The sequence below is a fragment of the Genypterus blacodes genome, unplaced genomic scaffold (genome assembly GCF_046128005.1).
Source record: "Genypterus blacodes isolate CSIRO-AG114 ecotype Tasmania unplaced genomic scaffold, CSIRO-AGI_Gbla_v1 ptg000133l_1, whole genome shotgun sequence".
NCBI lineage: Eukaryota > Metazoa > Chordata > Actinopteri > Ophidiiformes > Ophidiidae > Genypterus > Genypterus blacodes.
The window spans coordinates 3904896-3925070 of record NW_027466935.1 but is presented as its reverse complement, the minus strand read 5'-3'; the positions used below and the strand labels follow the sequence as shown (position 1 = coordinate 3925070).

The window sequence follows — 20175 nt, the reverse complement described above, 5'->3', positions numbered from 1 at the left end:
TCAATTTATGAAACTCCACATAGGTCCTGCCAACACATTTGGCTGCAATGCGGGGTAATACATGTTCCCTCCAAATGATGACATTTGCCAATAAGAAACAGGGACTTTTCCTTCTTTAGAGTAACTCTGAGGGGATGAAGAGTAACGGCTTTCACATTTCTTCCAATTTCCAGATTTTAACAAAGAGAACCTGGACCGTTGTAACATTTACGGCGAAAAGCCTGAAGACTCAGAGCTTAGACATGATAATTGGAGGCCTTGTTAGTGTTCACATGTGAATAAAATCAAGGATTAATACCTATGATTAAGATTTATGGCCCAAACCCATGACTATCTTGTTCGTAGACTGTTAAACCTGTCTTACATTTCACACTGCGAGAGGAATCCAGCAATGAAATTTGACCTGAGTCACTGGAGCTGTTGCATTCTGGAAGAGGTTGGTTTGAATTATATCACCAGATATTTAATGCACTAAAGGAAATAAAGGCCTGATGCTTATCGCTAATAGGAAAGTGGGGGTGAGGAAGCTCAGATGATGTGATTGTTCTTCATGAGCGTCACCTCGCTCCAAAAGTTGCCTGCAGACTGGCCGTGCCAAGTGGACAGAAGCCAAGACTGTGTTAAGCAAACTACAATTGTTCTAATCCTTTGGCACCAGGTCTGAAAGATTGGCTGACATAAGAGCAGCACAAGCGAGATATATACTGCTTACCTGAGGTAAGCAGGGTGTTAACTCTTTGTGGCTCACAGCGCAGGCAGAGAGTCCAGTAATAACAAAACAAAACACATCCTTTGTACTCACCAGGCCCTTGCAGTTGCTGAGTGCCACTCTGGTCGTACTGTGCTGATTTTGCAAGAATCCCACATAGTGACAGTTGTCTACCATGTCGTGACGCCATTCCATCCCCTCTCTGCCCCAGTACTCCACTTCGAAATGTTTTGACACCAGGTGGGGATTCAGCGTCAGGTTTAAATTAAAGTGCTTTCCGTAGGCAGACAGTCTGTAGTACAGCCGAGACTCTGGGGGGTCCGGCTGTGAAGTGGGCAGCGGTCCCATAGTGGTATCCACTGCGCTCCGTCTCCGTCGGCCAGGCCGGTGGTGCTTCACAGTATAGCTCAAGAACTCTCCGTTCTCATCCACCCGCATTGGGACAGTCAACTGGTAGTGCTGCAAGTAGGACAGGAACTCCTCTTTTACAGAGAAGAGAAGAGAAGAGAAGAGAAGAGAAGAGAAGAGAAGAGAAGAGAAGAGAAGAGAAGAGAAGAGAAGAGAAGAGAAGAGAAGAGAAGAGAAGAGAAGAAGATTCATCCCCCCATCAAATGCACTCATTATGAACATACACACACACACACACCTGTCTGGTCACACCTTGCATCATACCTTGAGAGTTGTGTGAACGTCTGTTGATGCTTTCATATTCTGAAGCAGCCATCACAACTAGGCTCAGTGTCCAAGTCAGCGTCTTCCACAAAATTTCCATAATTCTGGGACAGATCTGACATGGGGTGGGGTAGAGGGTGCTACAAACAGGCTACAAGCACAAAATCAGTCCGCTGCCACACCATACCAAGTCCATGCTTCCTTTACTTCACTGTGAAATGTTCTCACTGTGCTCCAAAGCTCATCCAGGTCTCAGATTTCTCCTGAAAGCCAGCAGCACTTCCACATCTCTTCATCTGGTGCTCGCCTCTGAATTCATGTCAGCAGCTCACAGGGAACACTGTAATCCATCAGCCAAGTCACTTCACGTGTAACTCCAAAGAGGAAGCTCTATATTGGAAACTTGTCTGGACCGATCCATCTGCATTCCTGTGAAGGAATCACTCGAGAGGTTAGGGTGACTTCTTAAAGGAATCAAGGAATCGATTCATCGCTTTAGTTGCTGCATAAGTTGCTTGTCTTAATATGAAGCGTAACCGGTTTACAGTTTCATCATGTTCGAGTTGGATTCAGGACTCTCACTCGAGCACAACACGGACCCTGAACGCATCATTTGACACAGGAGCACAAGAAAAAAAGTAGATGACAAGAACTGTGCTGATTTTAGATAAATGGATTCCTGGTTGAAGCTTATTTAAAAGAATGAAGCTTATTTTAACAGTTAAACAATTGAACGACAGATCGTATAACGACTAAAGGAAGCTGTACGAGAAAGTTAAAGAACACATTATGCATAAATAAGAATACCGCCATATTTGCTGACTAGTCAGAATGATACAAATTCAGCAGATTGTTTTACTCACTGACGCGCTTCATCGCGACGTGCGTAACCGAGACGTAAAACGCCAAGAGGATCCGGGTTCGGAAGGATGATGCGCGGTGTCCGGTGAATGCAAATGTCTGGAATTAAGAAGTAGAGCCCAAACAAGAATGACAGACTTGGAATGAGGAATGTGCAACTTGTGTATTTCGTGAGCGTTTTGGCTCCGCCGCTTCCAGACAGCAGCGCTACCTTCTTGGCCACTCTGACCCAGACAAGTTGGCAACCGGCCCGTAACGCTTTACGCTTTACACCGGCAAACCTCAAACGCAACAGCGAGAGAGAGAGAGAGAGAGAGAGAGAGAGAGAGAGAGAGAGAGAGAGAGAGAGAGAGAGAGAGAGAGAGTTCTCAAATGGGTCCGCAAATCAAAATAAAACCACATGACATCACGCCGGAGCATCTGGTTTTGTTGCAGAATGCATGAAATATGCTCGTCAAGTAGGGAATTAGTTTGTATGAGCGGAGCAGAGAGGAGGCGGGTTGATCCTGCAGATGTGGGACTGTGCAACACTTTACCGAGCCGTTCAAAGTGCGTAAATGCTGCATCAGCTCCAACTTTTAATGCAATACAGCCCGCAAAATGACCGAAGAATCTTTGCTTGTCTGGCTAAAATACGAAGAATACAGCTGGGTGTGCTCGTTTTGTTAAAAGTCAGTCTGGAGTTAAAGGGGGTCAGATGAAAGCGCTCGGAAAGAGAGATCGTCCTATTCTCTCCACACAGACGTGAGTGTTAAGTATAGTTACCATGCTCATCTTCACGTCAGCTCCAGTCCAACTCTGCATGGAAGAAGTCAAGACAAAAGACTTGGGCTGCTCTGAAGTTCCGCACACAAAACCTCTGCTCTCCTCTTTTCATGTCCTTCTGGTCTCTGCCATCCTCAGACTTTCAACTGCAATATGATTCTCCCCTTCAGACCACATACACGAGCAGTATCTCACACCACACATTGTCTTACTTACAAAAAAAAAGAAGAAGAAGAAGATAAAAAAAACAGTTAATCAGCTTTCAAAGTGTCGGACTTGCTCCCGGCAGCGGGCTCTAATTTCAGCCTATCTGTCGTCTTTATAATCTAGACTTGGTGCGGTGCGGTGGCTCAGAGGGCTTAAAAAGTTAAATTGAGGTTGCGGAGGTTTTTCTGCTTGGAGAAAGTGCATGCAAACAGCAGTCAAAGTTGGCTTGAAGCTGCTCTCCCCCCTCACTACAGTGCAGAGACCGGGTCTGTCCCAGTCAGGACAGCTTCAAATTGGCAGCTTTTTCAGCCCCGGGGTGACGTCAGTGCAGATGTGCCTCATCCATGATCAGCTGTGCGCATGTCTATCACCGCTGGCCTCTCTCTCTCTCTCTCTCTCTCTCTCTCTCTCTCTCTCTCTCTCTCTCTCTCTCTCTCTCTCTCGCTCTCTCATATTAAAGCGATTTATTTGTCTAAAGAGCCACAGGTGATTTTTTTTTTTTTGCTTTGCGCTTATTCCAACTTTAGGACAACACCTATACATTAAGTAATAACATTGAGGGAAAAATAGAGTGGGTTTTGATTTGTAAAAACACCAAATCTGTTTTTCAAATATAACTCAACCAAAAACTTCATACGGGGCTTAAACATAAACTTCATTATGTCGCCCAGTATGGGTCAGCACAGGTTTTAATATCCAATAAAGAGCTTATTCAAACTCTTACAATGTTATATTAAGAGAACTTTCATTTCTCAATCTCTGTTGTGTGATTATAAATCTGTTCAATTTGTATCGGAGTACAAATGTCAGAATTTTAGGACCGGCTCTGTTTCGGGGTGGACAAATGGATGTGAAGAGTATTTTGGGGGGTCTGCTGTGCAGTTAAGGCGAATGTTAAACGAATGTATTTGTGCGTAATTTTGCCCACTAGATCTATTTATAGTCTGTAGGAAATTGGGAATCATGCTTATTCCAGAGGTTAAGTTACAGCTGCTCATTATGTAGTGGCCTATATCATTACAGCCAGGTTGTCATTAAACTCAATCCTACACACACACACACAGAGACACACTGGGTAGGTGTTCAACTAGTTTGCAGGAAGCAGCGACATCGTGTGTCTCAAATGGGTAAAGCACGGATTCCTAATATGTGAAGAGTCCTCCAACCACTTTTTCTCAAGAAAGATGTTTACTGGTGACACACATTAATAAATTAACTTTAACTTTAAGCCTGGCAAATGTCCTTTCCTGATGGTTAAAATGTACATGTGCTGATTTTCTCTGCTGAGAAGAAATAAGACAAAACCGTTTATGAATTCACAACATTATTATATAATATTATTTTGTGAACGTGCGTGCGTGCGTGCGTGCGTGCGTGCGTGTGTGTGTATGCATGCATGAGTTGCAACGAGCACCATTCGCATCAAAATTTGGACATTGTGTGAGACATTGTTCGAAATGTAAATGAAATGTAAATGGGATGAAAAGCCTCCATGTGCATAGGGAACATTTTTATATCTAATTTAAATTTAGTTTTTTGATTTATTTATGAAAAACAAATGCAAATCATAGTAGTGGGAGATGTAAACATTACCGTTTTTCTCAGTTGCTTTGGTACATTTTTCAGATCAGGATTGAAGTTCTCCAAACTACTTCTTCAACCTCCACATCATCCAGTCACTTGCAAAACGGGTGAAGAAGTTGTCATAATCTGTCAAGCATATTAGAATATATAGACAGAGCACAACAGCCTTACAATGTAGAACAACAAGGAAATGAACAGGATCAACAGTCGGGAAGAAGAGGAGTGAGGGTAGGAGGCCATGCTCTCCATCATGGCCTTACAATGGTCAAGGCCGGTGGAAGGATGCAACCTAATGTTGGGAGGACAACCGTGCCCTCCATCATTCAAACGTCTCACACCCAACCATGTGCACTATACTGTAAACTCTATACTCACTGTGCTGTAATGCTTCATATGACTGTAGTCCACTTGTATTTTGCAGTACACTGTCTATTAACAAAATGGATTAGCATTTTGAATATCTTCGTCTGTAATCAATGACACAAGGACTTGACATTCAACAATTTTTACTTTAGAGAGATAAATGAAGGATTTTGAGCGAGTTACAGGCTTTTGCAGTCAATACATTGGCGTTGTTTGTACGAATTGCTTCAAGAAATGCCCTCACTGTTACCAAAGCGACTGAGAAAAACTGTAGATAGATAGCGTTATCTATCTAGCGTCTATATAAGCATAGATATACTTTTTTTTTCTCAGAGCAGAGGACAATAATAACTGTGATTGGACCTTTGATGTGACTTATAAAACAACAGGACAGTGGATCAATAAAACCCTTATTATGTTAATAGTATGGGCCAGCACTCACACAATCAGTAAGATCTTTTCAGAGTCAGTGGCACTCAAATTCAACTCAAAATTGGTATCTGTGTGATCCGAAACCTTTATTTAATTAAGAAATTAATGACTCACATATTATCATAGAATGCTTTAATGATTTGTACCGTGTGGCCAAACAAGTTTAACGTCAAAAGTACAATGGTTTTAAGGTTTATTACCATAGCGTGTGTTTGGTGTGGGTGTGTTTAGTGATGCTCTGATGAAGCAATGTGCCATAAATTTGCCTTCAGTGATACAAGTCTACAACTGTTATCTTTGTCTACTTATGCAGAGGAGTCACAGCCTCTAGTCTCAATCTGTTGTCCAGGAGTGTCCTGTCAGCCTCACCATCCTTCAACTCTCCAACCATCTGGTAAGATTTACCTCCTAATGACTGCTTGACTGGAAATCCCAAACGGGTAACTTGTGTTCCCTCTCCACAATGTTTGATCTTCAAGAGAGGAGTAATACATTGTTATCTGTGTTATAACATAAAGCCTACTTACCAAAGAGAACAGTTTGGGAATTGACTACAACTCTTTTTTTACCCTGCAGACAAACTTTTATCCTGATAATGGCTGTGACCAACCAACCCCGCCCATTTGCCCCCTCTGAGTTCCAGACCGGCCTGTGTGATTTCTGCAGCGACTGTGGCACATGTAAAAACAAAAATCTCTTTTCCTGAAATATTAGTTTGTTAATTAAATGACAACATATTATCATAGCATATTAATGCAGTGAAACATGCATGACGTGTATTTGCTTTTGCTACTATTGCTTCATTTCCCCTCCCTCGGACTCAGGCTGCTATGGTCTGTGTTGCTACCCGTGCATGGCCTGCTCCATTGCCGGTGACATGGATGAATGCTGCCTGTGTGGCTTCACCGTGACCATGCGCAGCGTCTACAGGACCAAATACAACATCAATGTGAGCACGACTAACTATCTATTGTCTACTATCTACAGAACAACACAGCAACACTACCATTAACTAGTACTCAGTAGGAACATGTTATTACTTATCAGGCAATGTGTGCAGACTTACAAGACAGTTTTAGTGTATCATTCTGGGGCTGAGCCTGAGATGTGCCCAGTACCTGCAGTTTCCATCTAAACCTATTGAAAAAATTCCCCACAGTGGGCAAACACTCCAGGACACTGCACTGCTCACTATCTGTCTTACTATGTAAACTAAAGGTAATCATATCACTTAACTGTACTGCAATAAATCCTTTGCGAAGCTTATATAGGCCAGTTTCTTTCAGAGAGGCGCCAATCTAATTTTGGAGGCGGTGTTGTGTTTGTGTAAACGCACATTTATGGACCTATTATATTTCTATCCCTATTAACAGACATGAGGTGCATTGAACACTCAAAACACACCTAAAAAAAATGCAACCTATGACATCACCACCACATATTATCAACAGACAATAGACACAACTATTCCATTGCCGTTATAAGGTGCTGATAAAGTGGTGCCACATCTCACCAAAGTAACGTTGTGTTTCCAGGGAACGCTCTGTGGCGATTACATGACACACATGTGTTGTCCCATCTGTTCCACCTGCCAACTAAAGAGGGATGTGGAACGCAGGAAGGAACAAGGCATTTTCTGAATAGGTAACTAATAAGAGCACACAATCTGAACATCTACATGCCCTTGATCTACCCTCAAAGTTTATGGACTCTTTGAATCATCTGAAATGTTATGTCAATGATTGATTGATTGATTGATACTTCAGGCTCGCAGCACACCTGAGAGGGTGTAAATCTCCCGGAGTCATTAATGAAGCTACAGCACTTGGAAAGTTCGCTTCTAATAAAGATGTCCAAATATTTATGAAAGGATATGTGACAAAGCCTTCAATCTACACACTGGCTGATATAATTTGAGTGTTGCTTAATGTTATTTTGTAGAGGTGGGGAATGATATATAGTCTATCAAATGGATTTACCTTGACTGTCTGTATCAGTGGAGTGGATGTTGAAATTCTATTGTAACTGCTGATTAAAACTGTGAATGCAAACAACCTCCAAAATGTTTATAACCGCAGGCTCATTATCATGTCAAATGCTTAAGTCAATAAAAAATATCATACGTCAACATTGTGATATGAGCCACTGGGTGTCATTGAAATATTGTAAAATCAATGGAAAGTGTTTTATTAATAGATTAACATCTTTAAAGATTAGATCTCAGAATCAGGAGGACTTTGGCCTGAAACATTCATGCACTGTATTATACTGCCATAATAATAATAATAAGTGTCATAAAGTAAAGTACATAAAGTACAAAATTCAAGCAAAAGTTGTCTAGTGTCTTGTAAAAGTGTGTAGATGCAATAGAGTCTCCTTCCTCTGTGAGTGTGAGCCGTGTGAATCCGTCAGGTGGTTAGTAACTGATCTCAGTTAGGGGGGGAAAAATGGAGTTAAAATTGTGAAACATCTAACTCTAAAGTGTTAGATGAGCAAAAAAAAAGCCAATCCACACGTTTGTGTCACCTTCAAATTTATTCCACTTTGAATTAAACTTAAGTTTTACATGAAGCAATGAAGCAGGAACCACTTGACCGATACCGAGTGTGTCTTTGTGCCAAATTAAAAACATGAGGTCACGTGGACGAGCAAAAGGTTTAAATAGAACATCTGTGAAACATGTCAAACACGTAACCAAATCCTATGCAAACATGTTAACATGCATACGACCCGGGAAAAGGACATGACATCACACCTCCAGATGACGCCGTAGCGCTGCTGTGATCATATCTAAGCCGGACGCAGATCTGAGCTGTGTTCTGTGAGATCGAAAAACAATAAAAAAGTCTAACATCTGAAAACGGTCAGAGCTTTTCCTTTGGGTGCTTCCATTTAATGAAGTGGTGTTTTCTTTTTGAGCAGAAAGACGACGGATCCTCAGGTCAGGAGGGGCTGAGCCAATCGGAGCAGTTCGAGGAAATGTTTTGGGGGCGGGGGGGGTGTTTACTGGGTCATCTGGGTCTCCATAGCCTGAGCTGCCCACTCTGGAGCCGCCGCCCGGATCTTTTCTAGGAGGTTGTTGACTTGGAAACACAGAGACTGGATCTGTTTGTCCCAGGTGGGGAGAGGTTCGCGCGCTGGGAGAAAGAATTGGAGGTTTTAGAGTCAATTTTGGGCATGAAGTTGTCCATTTTATGAAATTCGATTAGAAAAATGTATTAAAACGGTTTAGATAAGTGTCAGGTAAAAACTGAGTGTGAGTCTGAGCTCTATGTGTAGGTTCTTCCAATTCCTGTTTGATGAGTCTGCCCTCAACTGGCCACGACAGCACATTACATCTTTAGTGGAAAATGTGTTTTGTTCCATTAAATGTACAGAAATAACACACAGGCTGGGGCCACTCACTCTCAAAGTGTACGATGCCGTCAATCTGGTCGATGAAGCCGTTCATGCGTCCTTCGGTGATCATCTGCGACGCGATCTTCTCCGCCTGCAGACAGAAAACAGTTTACATGTCTTCCAGCTTGTTGGTGTGCATCGGTCTCATAAATGTGACCCCTGGTTGAGCTTTGTATTCACCTTGGCTGGAGGGATTTCCAACAGGGCCCCTAGTTCTTCAAAGGTGATGTTGTTGTAGAGTTTACTGGCAGACAGGAGGTTGTGTTCGATCACGGCTCTGTCGAGGATGCTGGAGCCTGAGCCCACACAGACTAACAGTTAAAAGTCGATTATCAACCCCACAAACTGAGGAAATGAACTTATTTTTGAAACACCATTTTCAGAACTGCGTTGGTAATACTCACCGTCGGCCGTGGTGGCCTTCTGGTGAGGCATCAGCATGGCGGCGAACTCCTGCAGCTGGTTTCCTCTGATGATGCGGTCCAGGTACATCTTCTCCAGAATGCCGTAGGCGGCCAGCTGCTGACAGCGCTCGTCCTTAAAGAGAGTGGCCAGCATACGGGAACGCTGCTGACCTTTGTGATAAGATTTGAGATATTAGACACTTCAGACACCTCAAAGTTTGTTTTCCATATTTATAGTTAAAAAATCGTAGGTGTGTGCGTACCTGCGGAGGCTAGTATAGTGCAGTTGAGTGCGTGCTTCAGGGCCTCCAGACGCTCCGTTTCATGCACTATGGACTTGTAAGACAGCTCGTTATACCTCTGTGCAGCTTCTATGAACTTCCTCCTGAAGTCAAGCACTCTGGCATAACAGACCTGAGAGGGAACCCAGCGTTAAAGGCGTACCGAGATCGATGACATGACGCACCCGCTGCCATTACATCATTCTGGGCCTGTTTACCTTATAATGTATCTGCAGTTGTTCATTAGACGACTCGTTTTGCAGCAGTGAGGCTCTGTTGATGTAAGCTTCCGCCTGCACCGGGTCGTCGTCCTCCAAGTAGAGGCGGGCTATTTTCAGGTACGTATCCAACTTATAATCAACATTGTATTGCCTATGGGGGCACAAATAAGGGATACACATATATGTATATGTGTATATATATATATATATAAAAGCCAAAAAGAAGAGCTGTGATTGGTTCATACATCCGTCTGTCTGTAACTTACTTCTGTCCCGTTTCCAGGGGAATACCGACTAAAACCTGGGCGGCGTTTCTCCAGTCGCCCTCCTTTTCATAAATGGCTGCTAAGTGCTGTCTGATCGAAGCCACCTGAGGAACGTGTAGGAAATTGCACATGATATCAACTCATTTTAAACAAACCAAACGACGACAATGTGTGTGTGTGTGTAAACAGCGGCTCACTTGTTCCTCAAAAGAGATGACCCTGGGCTGAATCTTCTCCAGCGTGAAGTGATACACTGCTTTGGCTGTGGTGTCGGGCAGGCTGGGCAGGTGTGTGCAGAAGTCAGTGAGCAACTGTCTGGAGATGACGAGACTGACGTTTTCGTTGACCACTGCAAAACAACAAACAGGAACAGTGCACTACATATAGACAGTCTGTGATGGGATATAAAGTCATGAAGAAAATGTCAATAATGTCAAAAGAATCATCATACTTGCTTCAACAAAGGCCTTAAGGGATTCAAGTTGATCTGCATCTGTGAACTGAATGGCTCGCTCCAAAATTTGTCGATATCTGAAAAAGAATTTAGGGGTAAAATTAGAAGATATTCAGAGTTAAATCTTACACGGAGTATTCGTACTTTATTGTTCTTATTGTCGATTATTTAGAGAAGAAAAAATTGAACGGCAACACTAAATTAACAACAATAGTGAGAGCTCAATAGTTGGAGAAGGAAACTAACGTTGTGCGAATGTATGGCTGATGTAGCTCGTAAGCTAATGTTAGCTAGTTACCGATGCGATGCGTTCACGTCCTAAATCAACAAACGCGTGTAATTGTCATCAAAATAATTCCAAATTTATAATACATACTTTGCTGCAAGATCTTTGTGAGATCCGGTAGAGTTCATTAGCTGTGCGAGCTCCTGTCTCACATCGGTCGCCATTGTCGCCTGCCGATGTGTCAACAACGCCGGTTTCCTCCCCTTCGAAAGAGCGGGTCGGGTCTTCCGGTAGCACCGGGTAACTGAAAGCGCCTCGCTGCGGTGTGTGCTGCCTTCTGGCGGTGCGGGGCCGAAGCACACTTGTGTGTAAAGTGTGCAAAGTTAAGAATGGACGTCAGCGGCAAAGCACACACAGTGATAACGCTAATATAACAAGCCATATAACAATATTGATAGCCGACAATAATCAAAATAGCCACAGAGCGCTCTCAGAGGTTTTATTTGTTTATGATATTGCAGAGTTGTTACAAATTGTATGGGCTGATGTTATTGGAAAAACGAATACAGGGGTATTATAGGGGGTAATTGGAATGTAATCACTGTATTAAATATAATAGAGGACGAGATGTTTGGAAACGACGGGCGCCTGCTTTCAGTTGCCGTTTTGTCATATTTCTACCCTGGCCAACTCCAGAAAACGTGGATTTGTTCCAGGAAAGAAGCAGACTGTGGCGCGTCGTGGGCGGAGTCTCTCTGACATCACGTCACAATGGGCGGGTTCAGCACCAGGCGACGGTGTCGTAAATGTGCGTCCACGCTGAAAAAAGAGCGGCATTCCGTATGTTTCCCCCCTGATTCATTCACAACAGACACGCCTTTCTTCTTCACAGAAGAACGTCTGATCGTCTCTACCTTGACAGCCCAAAGGAATGTGTTATATAAGTGTCATGAAACAGGAGTGTAATGATCCAGCATGCCAGCAACTCACACAGCACGTGGATTATAGAATTGTTATTTTGTGGTTTTGAATGAGGAACGTGATCAGTTTATTATTTACATTTGGTCATAATTAGCTCACGAGCATGGTTGTTTTCTCTCACTTCTCGCATTCAACGTGAACACTGAAACAGTACCTATAATCCTATTTAACATCACATTTAGCATTAAATGAATGGCTGTATTTTACATTTATCATTTTATGCAAATATATATATCATATCAAGTGGCTGATTCATTAATCAAGTAATTGACACATGTTCTGATAACTGCAAACGCATTAATTTACATTTGGACACAGATTTATACCAACAGTTATACTTGCGTTTGCCATTCTCAAAAGCTATATCTGTTTATCCACTGTGGTTCGTCTTTATAACCTTTATAGCAAATGTGCATTAGCAGGTTGAATAGCACTCAAATAGTATTTAATTTAGGAATGAATATCACAAAAAAATAAATAACAACACATGTGTAAACGACTGAGCGTAAAATTGTCCTGTACCTTTAAATGTGACGTAATAGTGATGCAAAGGACGGAGGGCGTGGCTAAATTGTGAAATGTCAGGGAGGAATGGCGCTCGGCGCGGTATTTTGAACAATCGCCTTTTCCTTTACTCGTTTTACCTGGAAACGTCCCGCTGTGTGAAACCCTCCGGTAAGCATGAGAGCGTCTCGGTCCCTATGAAGACTCGACACACCGCGGCCATTAGAAAGCGTCACATGTAAAGGGTGTGTTTAATGTTGGCATATAATCTACTGCTAGCTAGCTCCGGTTAGCAAGCTCAGCAAGTTCGCTAGTACAGTTGTGTTGCCCGCTGAGGCTGAGGAGGCTGAGTCTGATTATGATAACAACGATGGTTATGCTTAGTTAACAAGACGGAACGCGGCGGTCACTTGGGTCAGCGTGTTTGTTTTGTGTGTTTGCAGCCCTCCCGAGCCCTCGTTAGGTCTGTATCAACACAGAGTACAGAACGTTTCAACTGCAAATGTTACTACGTTCATATCCCAAAAACAGCGTCAGGGAAAGCGACTCCCGCACTACATTTGGGTTTTAAAAGGGAGTTCTAGCCCGACTCTGTTACTTTTCCAAGACTATGACAAGTTATCCCTGAGTTAAACTCTGAGATCGGAGGTTTTTCCAGTCTAACAGCCGGATCTTTGAGGCTTTCTGACTGAAGCAAGAATAGAATCTGCCTGATGTTTCCACGATCCGTGTCATTTATTAATGCTTAGGCCACGCTAACTTCTACCACAGCCGCTGTAAGAAGAAGAAAGAAATCGATCGGTAAATATCTATACACATAAGAGTTTGGCGACATGTTGTAACTGGGCTGCATATACGAAGTGAGCTATGATGTTTACGTTGCCAGACTCTTGTCAAAAGTGTTTAATACTTGCGTAAACCAAACGCTCACTAGCAAGTATGGTGACCAACTATTTAGTTTCTACTCAGTTGTGTTTTCTCGACCATGCGATCGTTCAGTATTGTGATTAAATCTGCCCAGATAAATTACACATTCCCTCAATCCACACGCTCAGCGTTAGCCGGGGAGCTAACTGGGCTGATGACGATGGAAAAATGGCGGATCTTTCGAAATCCAACCCGGGCCTGAAATAGTAACGCAGCCAAGGAACAGCTCGTCGCTTTCTTCTCCTCTTTGCCTCAATAGAGAGCAGATCCGCTGATGTTTTTGCATAATTTAGTTCGGGCTCCGTGTAGATTCTCCTAGTGTGTTTGTACCCAGAGGAGTGGGAAAGAATCAGATGTGTGTGTGTGGGGGGTATGGGTTGGGTTCATATGTGCGTTTGGGTGGATTAATGTGGAGTGGGGCAGGACAAAGACACGCCGCGGCCTAGTTAACCCCAAATCAGCTGTTAGGCTCCGTCATCATCACCGGCATGCAAACGGGCCTCTGCTGCACCCCGCAGTCAATGAAGCAGCAGGAGCTTCTGTTCACCTGCTTTACTGTCTCACACACACACACACACACAGTCATACACTCATCCAGCCCGGGCACAACGCAGACTCTTTGGTTTAAATGCACGACAGACTGGCATTGTGATTAACTCTCGCTTGCTTTGTGATTGGATATCTGGAGGAATACAGTAGTAATGTGAGATTATTAGTCAGGAAAATATCCAATAATGCATTTACAACACGTTTTTTAAAGTGTGAGTATTGTATTCAACATATATCAGCTGTCTCTAATCCATTTCATTTAAAGAAGTAGAAGAATATCATTTTAAAACCCGTTAAGAAATATTATTATTCCATCTGAAGACCAAATGTATGCATGGGAATTGAAGTGAAGCTGCTGGCTCCACACTGAATGAATATTGGGCAAACCATTCCAGCAAAACTGCTTTATTTTAATGTGGGAGTCACAAAATGATGAAACTTCTTATGGTGAAAATCCAAGCTTTGTAGTTGTCTATCACATTGGTGGAATCGTTTGTCTAATATTGATTCAGTGTGTGACGAGCTGCTTTCACTGCGTCCTTACTTCTGTGTCACCTCACAAAGCGGTGTTGAAAACTAACGACTTTGTTCTTTCAGCCTTAACAGAGTACTGAGACTTTGCCAGCATGGATGTGGTGTCGCCAGAGCTCAACATCATCCTGCCTGATGAGATCATGGACACGGAGATAGAGGACGTCCCTCCCGCTCAATCTGGCGGCACCGCAGTCCAGTCAGACGCTAACGATGACGTCGCGGTGCCTATGGAAACCGACGCACCGACAACAGTCCGAGAACATTTGAGCCTTGCTTCGGACGTGTCCATAATGGCGCACACTCAGGCTCTGACCGCCTCCGTCACCACAGACTCCACGCTCGGCTTTGCTTCCGGAGGTCAGCTTCCTCTCTCCATTTCGAGCGCCCCGTCACCCGTTTTCACCCTGAAACCATCGCTGGCCACTTCCTCTGCCATTACAAAAACGACAGACAGTGTGACCGGCACGAGTGTCTCCACAGCTGGATTACAGAAGCTCTCCGCTCCGTTTACCATCTCCGCTGCCAACCACCAGATCATCCTCAACAAGGTGGCGTCATCTCAAGCTACAGAAGCAGCAAAGTGTTCGCCCCAGGTCATCAAGCAGGAAGGACAAAAACTTTTGGTCACGGCAATCGGGAAGCCACCTATAGTGCTGCAGTTACCTCACACCGGCGGCAAGTCTATTGTGGGCCAGGCCTCAGGGGACGCCAGGTCCCCAACGCCACAGTTCAAGGTTGTGACCTTTGGGGGAAGGACTGAGCTGAAGCCAGTGGTGGGGGGCGTTGCAGGCCAGATGTCCACATTACAGGCCCAGCAGCTGAAGGCCGTGCAGGTAAGATCCATTTGCACAATCTAACGCAAGATATGAATGATTCTTCAAGCCACTGGAGCGCATGAACCAAACCAATGAAGTGGACTCTCTGTCTCTGTGGGGGTAATTTGGGATTCAGCTTGTTGAATGTCTTCACAGATCGCCAAGAAATCACCAGCATCCTCAGCAGCACCGATCAAGTTTATCATCACAAAAACAGTCAACAACAAAGGTCTAAGTGCTCAGACATCGGTATCTCCTGTTATTGCAGGTAAGGTCTATTCTCATACGTATACGTTGACCGTGATCATCGCTGTGCGTCTTCTTAAATGTATGTGCCAGAATTTAACCAGTGTGGCTTAAACATTGTGTCCTCTGCTGTCAGGACGGGTCCTGACACAGACTTCTCCAGGGATTCCCTCAAGGACCATTACCATCACCGAACCCCACACCGCCACCTTACAAAGCATCTCCGGCAAGAAGATCGCTATATCGCCCCTCAAGAACCCCAGCAAGGTCAGTCCCACACCACCAGCCCCCGTTTACTCCCAGGTGATCCTTTGTTTGACTCTTTCTATGGAGGTGTAGTACAATTTTATGTTGATGTGGACAGATTGCCAGGCACAGAGAATCACAGCCTCTACAGGTTCTTCATTGATTCTTATTCAACTTACTTTAGGACTTTTCATGAGGTTTGCTTGGTATATGGACCAAACGATCAAACCACGCCCCGTGTACTACACGAGTAACACTAGTGGCCACTGATCTCAACCAGAGAGTGTTGCCTTTGTGTATGAAATGTGCTTGTGTGTAGCCAGTCAACATGTGGGAGGCACCAGCCCGTGATCCGGTCTACACAGTGCAGGTGGAACATGTGCGGCGCCGTGCTACTCCAGGACCAGGTTTGCGGTCGGCTGTGCTCTGATTAACGTCATGGCCTCGCCTTGTTTGTCTTCTCCAGGTGACTGTGGTGTCGGTGGCTTCCCCGAACCCCAACGCCCCTCAGAAATCGGTGACGTTGCCTGTTAATGTAGCACTCGGCCAGCAGATCCTCACGGTGCAGCAGTCCACATCCGGGTCCCCCGTCAAAGTGGTCTCCAGCCAGTCCACCGCACAGGTAAGTTCGGAGCTGAGCGGTTTTGGTTTGTCTGCCCGTTCTGGCACATCTGCTCTCTTCTACGTCGGTTATTTGTAGTAAATGCTCCGTCATCTGTTATGCGGACATTTTCAGAGTCTTAAACCGGTGCAGTCTGTGGCGGTGGGGGGCGTCGCCGGCTCCCAGTTCAAGACCCTCATCCCGCTGGCAACGCAACCCAACGTGCAGCAAATCCAGGTTCCGGGCAGCAGGTTCCACTACGTCCGCTTGGTCACCGCGACGACAGCGAGCAGCACAGTCCAACCCAGCGGCCCTAGCACCAGCTCCATACAGACAGGTGAGCTATGAAGACACGCCTCCACACTCCCGGTTAACGGACCCACCTGACCCTGAGCAGGACACGATTAAAGCCAGACCCTGAAACCTGTCTGTGTTCCACAGCTAAACCCATGGTGGTCAGCACCGGAGCGGTACGGATGTCTGTCCCCCTCGTCCCAGCACAGACCATCAAACAGGTGACCTCCTCCGAATGACATCAATATCCTTTTTACTCATTCAACCTCAGCTTTTAACGCACTCTTCACCCCGCCGAGCTTCGTTCACCGAGCCCTGTCCTCCCCACAGGTGGTGTCGAAGCCTTTGACGTCAGCGACACAGGTAGTAACCACCACGCAGACGCAGCAACGCCTCATCATGCCCGCCACGCCCCTACCCCAGATCCAGCCCAACTTCACCAACCTCCCTCCCGGCACGGTCCTGGCACCGGCGCCGGGCGGCGGGAACGTGGGCTACGCAGTGGTGCCCGCACAATACGTCACACAGGTCGGTGGCGTTTGCATTCGTCGGTCAACCATGCAACATATACGAGAAGACAATACAGTTAGTTTAATAGAAAATGGTCAGATGGTGCAGTGAGGCCCCTGTGAAATAGGATGAGAGACTTAATACTCTTCAGACTATATAAAGAAACCTCCATGGCGTGTTGCTGTTATTCCATTTCCAAGAATCCATCCATCAATTCTCTGTTCCTGCTTAATTACTTATTAAGTCGATGGTTTGTCTTTTTCGGTTGTGTTTGTTTCCTTGCGCTCATCAGTATTCTCGTCTTCTCTGTCTGTCCAGCTCCAGCAGTCCCCATTCGTAACACTGGCCAGCAGCTCTGGTTTCCCTGCTTCCACTGGTGTCCAGACTCAGGCCAGACTGCCACTCAATGGGTAAGGAGAGACTTGTAATGGTAAAACCATCTGGTATTATTAACTAGTATTAATAACTGTGTTGATTGATCAGAGCTGTGATTTCATTTCTATTCTATTTGCTCGTAGATTGTCAACAGCGGAAACGACATCAAGGCCAAGAAAACCATGCAACTGCACAAAGTCACAGTGTCTGAAGCTGTAAGTGCGTCAATCACCTGATGTGCTGTTCAACTCTGGTTACTGCGGTTGTAGTTTAGTGCTCCAGTTATTCTTCTCTTCTTTAGTGACCATGCTGTAACATGGCACCTTCCCTCGTGGAATCAGTAAAGAATATTTATCTATCTATTCTTCTTTTTCCAGATATTGTGACTGCTTCGCAAACGGAGAGTTCTGCAATAACTGCAACTGCAATAACTGCTTCAATAACCTTGAACACGAGACGGAACGACTCAAAGCTATCAAGGTGAGATCAACCATCGGTGTGTGTCGAGTTATCGGGCCGAGTCCCTTCGTGTTGGAAAAGTAAGTCGAACTGAGAATGTTTATTTGTATGCTTTCATTAGACCTGTCTGGACCGGAATCCAGAGGCCTTCAAGCCTAAAATCGGTAAAGGAAAAGAAGGCGAGTCGGACCGTCGACACAGCAAAGGCTGCAACTGCAAACGATCGGGCTGCCTGAAGAACTACTGCGAGTGCTACGAGGTGGGTTCTCCCTCCCGCAGGTGTTTTTACTTTACGTTGTAGAGCCCCGCTTGGCGCTGGATAACTCACAACCGTGTTCTGCTTTCACATCCAAAGGCCAAGATCATGTGCTCGTCCATTTGCAAATGCATCGGATGCAAGAACTTTGAGGAGAGCCCGGAGAGAAAGACTTTAATGCACTTGGCCGACGCGGCAGAGGTTCGAGTACAACAACAGACCGCAGCCAAGACCAAGCTGTCTTCACAGATATCAGACCTGCTGATGCGGACCGCGCCTGTTGTTTCAAGTGGAGGCGGGAGGTAAGACTCTGTCCCACCTTTTGTTCATGATGAATACCATACTAGACCTTGAAAAGCTCCCCATTGTTACTTGAATGGGGTCTCTATCATTAATAATTAAGGAGATATGAATAGAAATGGGTAATTCAGTTTGGGTATGGAGGTTGCTTTATTTTATTATTATATAATTTGGCATACAATAAAGGTCCTGTTAGTCATCAGTGCTACCAAGTTACTAACAAGTCTAATTTGAGAGTCTTCTCCAGCCTTCTCTTGTTTGACCTGACTGTCGCCCAGCTGGAGTCACTTTCTCTGGATATGGATGGTGATGGGGGATGATGTATTGTTCTCTTCTTATGCCTTGTTTTCTCCCCCTCCCCCCCTCAGGCTTCCGTACACATTTGTGACACAGGAGGTGCTGGAGGCGACGTGCGAGTGTCTGCTGGAACAGGCCAAACAGTCCGAATTCACTCACCAGCCTCAGGCGCAAGCGGAAAGGATGATCCTGGAGGAGTTTGGACACTGCCTCATGAGGATAATCAGTTCTGCCGGGAAAGCTAAACCAGACTGTGCCTCCATCAACAGCTAGACCGGGCACTTGGCTCTCTCTCTCTCTCTCTGGCCCTCAAGAAGCTTTGGGGGGTGGGGTGAAGTGGCTGAGAGGCACGGGACCTTTCTGTACTGTCTCTGACCCCAGGGGCTCCCCCCCCCCCCGCAGGGAATCGGGTCGCCTCCCTCATCAAAAGGCAAAGCAAAGGCCCGAGTGGAGGACTTCCCCTGCCTTGGCCAAGCTAAGGACAGCTGGAACAATAAATAGAACAGTCCTTTGCACTGTTTACCTGCTTTGTAAGCAAATAACTGAAGGACAAATGGACAGAGACAAAGACTCTGGAAAGTGGAGACAAAGAGGTACATTTACCTCTTGAATCTTTCTTCTGTGTCATCGCCCCACAAGGTCTGTTCACAAGCTGTCTGGATTTTTCTTCAAGCATTTGTTCTTCAATTTTAATGTATATTTCTTTTTCTTGTTCCTTCTGAGGTTTTCAAAGAATGCCCGTAATTTTTATGTAATCAATATATTTGTGCTTACAGTAGGCAAACAAAACATTTATCTTTTGATATTTATTTTGACAAGTATTTGTAAACGTAAGCGCTAAAAATGTTGTGGCTTATCATGCAGTATCCTTAACCAAGGATGGCAAAAGCGGTTCATACAGGAGAATCAGTAGAGGCAATGTTTGCTTTTATCTTAAAAGCAGTTGTAAGATGAATGTGTACACACACACACACACAATATCGCTCAAAACAGTTGAATCAAAAATGGATCTGCAGACATTCACATTTTGGAAAATATTTTCTGGTGCTGTTTGCTTAGTCACATTATTATTTTTCATTAAATCACCATTAATTCAAACATAATAGAGAAATGACTTCTATGCTGCCTTAGTGATATTCCTCCTTACATTCTTTCCTAATTGGAGCGCCCAAAAAGAAAGCAGTAGTCACCTGAACACCACAGTAATGGTAACAGATTAATTCGATGACGTGATTTTGGAGCTTGGGCTACTCGGTGTGATTGTTTTTGGTTTGGGCTGATCATTTACTGCAAAGTCCAAAAGCTTACAGAGCTCACAAACTTCCTTGGCATCTTAGTAGAACGGATGATGTGCTCACTCTGCACTGCTCGTCTGCGTTGATTCTATGAGTTCAGTCGCGACACACAGCAGACGTGGGATTTCGCACACAGGAAAGA

General features: G+C 44.7%; 4 protein-coding genes across 5 annotated transcripts in view; 2 read left to right on the top strand and 2 right to left on the bottom strand.

The window, feature by feature from the left end:
• Positions 1-1798, bottom strand: part of adamts6 (ADAM metallopeptidase with thrombospondin type 1 motif, 6) — a 44849-nt gene extending 43051 nt beyond the window's left edge. The window contains exons 1-2 of the mRNA XM_076163581.1: positions 1382-1798; positions 803-1191 (exon numbers count right to left, since the gene is read on the bottom strand). Of these exons, the coding sequence (XP_076019696.1) occupies positions 803-1191; positions 1382-1481 (489 nt within the window). The 5' untranslated portion in view covers positions 1482-1798. The remainder of the gene's footprint in view (positions 1-802; positions 1192-1381) is intronic.
• Positions 1799-5907: 4109 nt separating this feature from the next.
• On the top strand, positions 5908-7233 carry plac8.2 (placenta associated 8, tandem duplicate 2). Its single transcript, XM_076164248.1, has 4 exons — positions 5908-5987; positions 6170-6273; positions 6418-6542; positions 7129-7233. The coding sequence occupies exons 2-4, from the start codon at positions 6189-6191 to the stop codon at positions 7231-7233; spliced, it is 315 nt and encodes a 104-aa protein (XP_076020363.1). The 5' UTR covers positions 5908-5987; positions 6170-6188.
• A 1282-nt stretch (positions 7234-8515) lies between these two features.
• Positions 8516-11132, bottom strand: cops4 (COP9 constitutive photomorphogenic homolog subunit 4 (Arabidopsis)). 2 transcript variants are annotated; one of them, XM_076164341.1, is made up of 10 exons: positions 10995-11132; positions 10616-10695; positions 10362-10513; positions 10165-10268; positions 9896-10049; positions 9660-9810; positions 9397-9567; positions 9173-9303; positions 8999-9083; positions 8516-8730 (listed from the first exon to the last, which is right to left on the bottom strand). In XM_076164341.1, the coding sequence occupies exons 1-10, from the start codon at positions 11066-11068 to the stop codon at positions 8597-8599; spliced, it is 1236 nt and encodes a 411-aa protein (XP_076020456.1). In that variant the 5' UTR covers positions 11069-11132; the 3' UTR covers positions 8516-8596. The 2 variants fall into 2 exon arrangements, with proteins under 2 accessions (XP_076020456.1, XP_076020457.1); XM_076164342.1 differs by having other exon boundaries at positions 9173-9288; positions 10995-11131.
• A 1260-nt stretch (positions 11133-12392) lies between these two features.
• On the top strand, positions 12393-19917 carry lin54 (lin-54 DREAM MuvB core complex component). Its single transcript, XM_076164265.1, has 14 exons — positions 12393-12500; positions 14403-15172; positions 15311-15422; positions 15537-15667; positions 16113-16268; positions 16383-16584; positions 16689-16762; positions 16872-17069; positions 17370-17461; positions 17570-17641; positions 17804-17906; positions 18007-18144; positions 18241-18443; positions 18810-19917. Exons 2-14 carry the CDS (start codon positions 14432-14434, stop codon positions 19009-19011), a joined length of 2424 nt encoding a protein of 807 aa, XP_076020380.1. The 5' UTR covers positions 12393-12500; positions 14403-14431; the 3' UTR covers positions 19012-19917.
• The last annotated feature ends 258 nt before the right edge of the window (positions 19918-20175 follow it).